General features: G+C 65.3%; 1 protein-coding gene across 1 annotated transcript; it reads left to right on the top strand.

Moving 5' to 3' along the window:
- Positions 1–5: 5 nt before the first annotated feature.
- LOC107125504 (interferon-induced protein with tetratricopeptide repeats 5-like) lies at positions 6–294 on the top strand (the record flags this gene model as incomplete). Its single annotated transcript, XM_015428923.1, has 1 exon — positions 6–294. A coding segment is annotated over one exon (289 nt), but the record flags the coding sequence as incomplete, so codon positions are not given.
- Between the last annotated feature and the right edge of the window lie 9 nt (positions 295–303).

Here is a 303-nt window from a genome sequence, read left to right as displayed (position 1 = left end):
TCTCCCGCCAGGCCCTGGTGACTTACGGGGACTACGCCTGGGTCTATTACCGCTTGGCCAACTACGAGATGGTGGAGCTCTACCTGGGCCGGGTGCGTCAGGTCTGCCGGTCCCTGTTCAGCCCGGAGCCGTACTCGGCGCAGATCCCCGAGGTCCACGCGCAGAAAGGCTGGTCCCTCCTGGCTTTCGGTCTTCGGCACGGGGAAGAGGCCGAGAAGTGCTTCCAAATGGCCCTGAGAGGAGACGCGTCCAACCAGGAGTTCCAGGCCGGCCTGGCGATCTCCGCCTTTGCCCGCTGGACTC

This window comes from Gekko japonicus, unplaced genomic scaffold (assembly GCF_001447785.1).
Source record: "Gekko japonicus isolate JY-2015 unplaced genomic scaffold, Gekko_japonicus_V1.1 scaffold132107, whole genome shotgun sequence".
Taxonomy (NCBI): Eukaryota; Metazoa; Chordata; class Lepidosauria; order Squamata; family Gekkonidae; genus Gekko; species Gekko japonicus.
The sequence above is the reverse complement of the archived record's forward strand: the minus strand, read 5'-3'. Positions and strand labels throughout refer to the sequence as shown.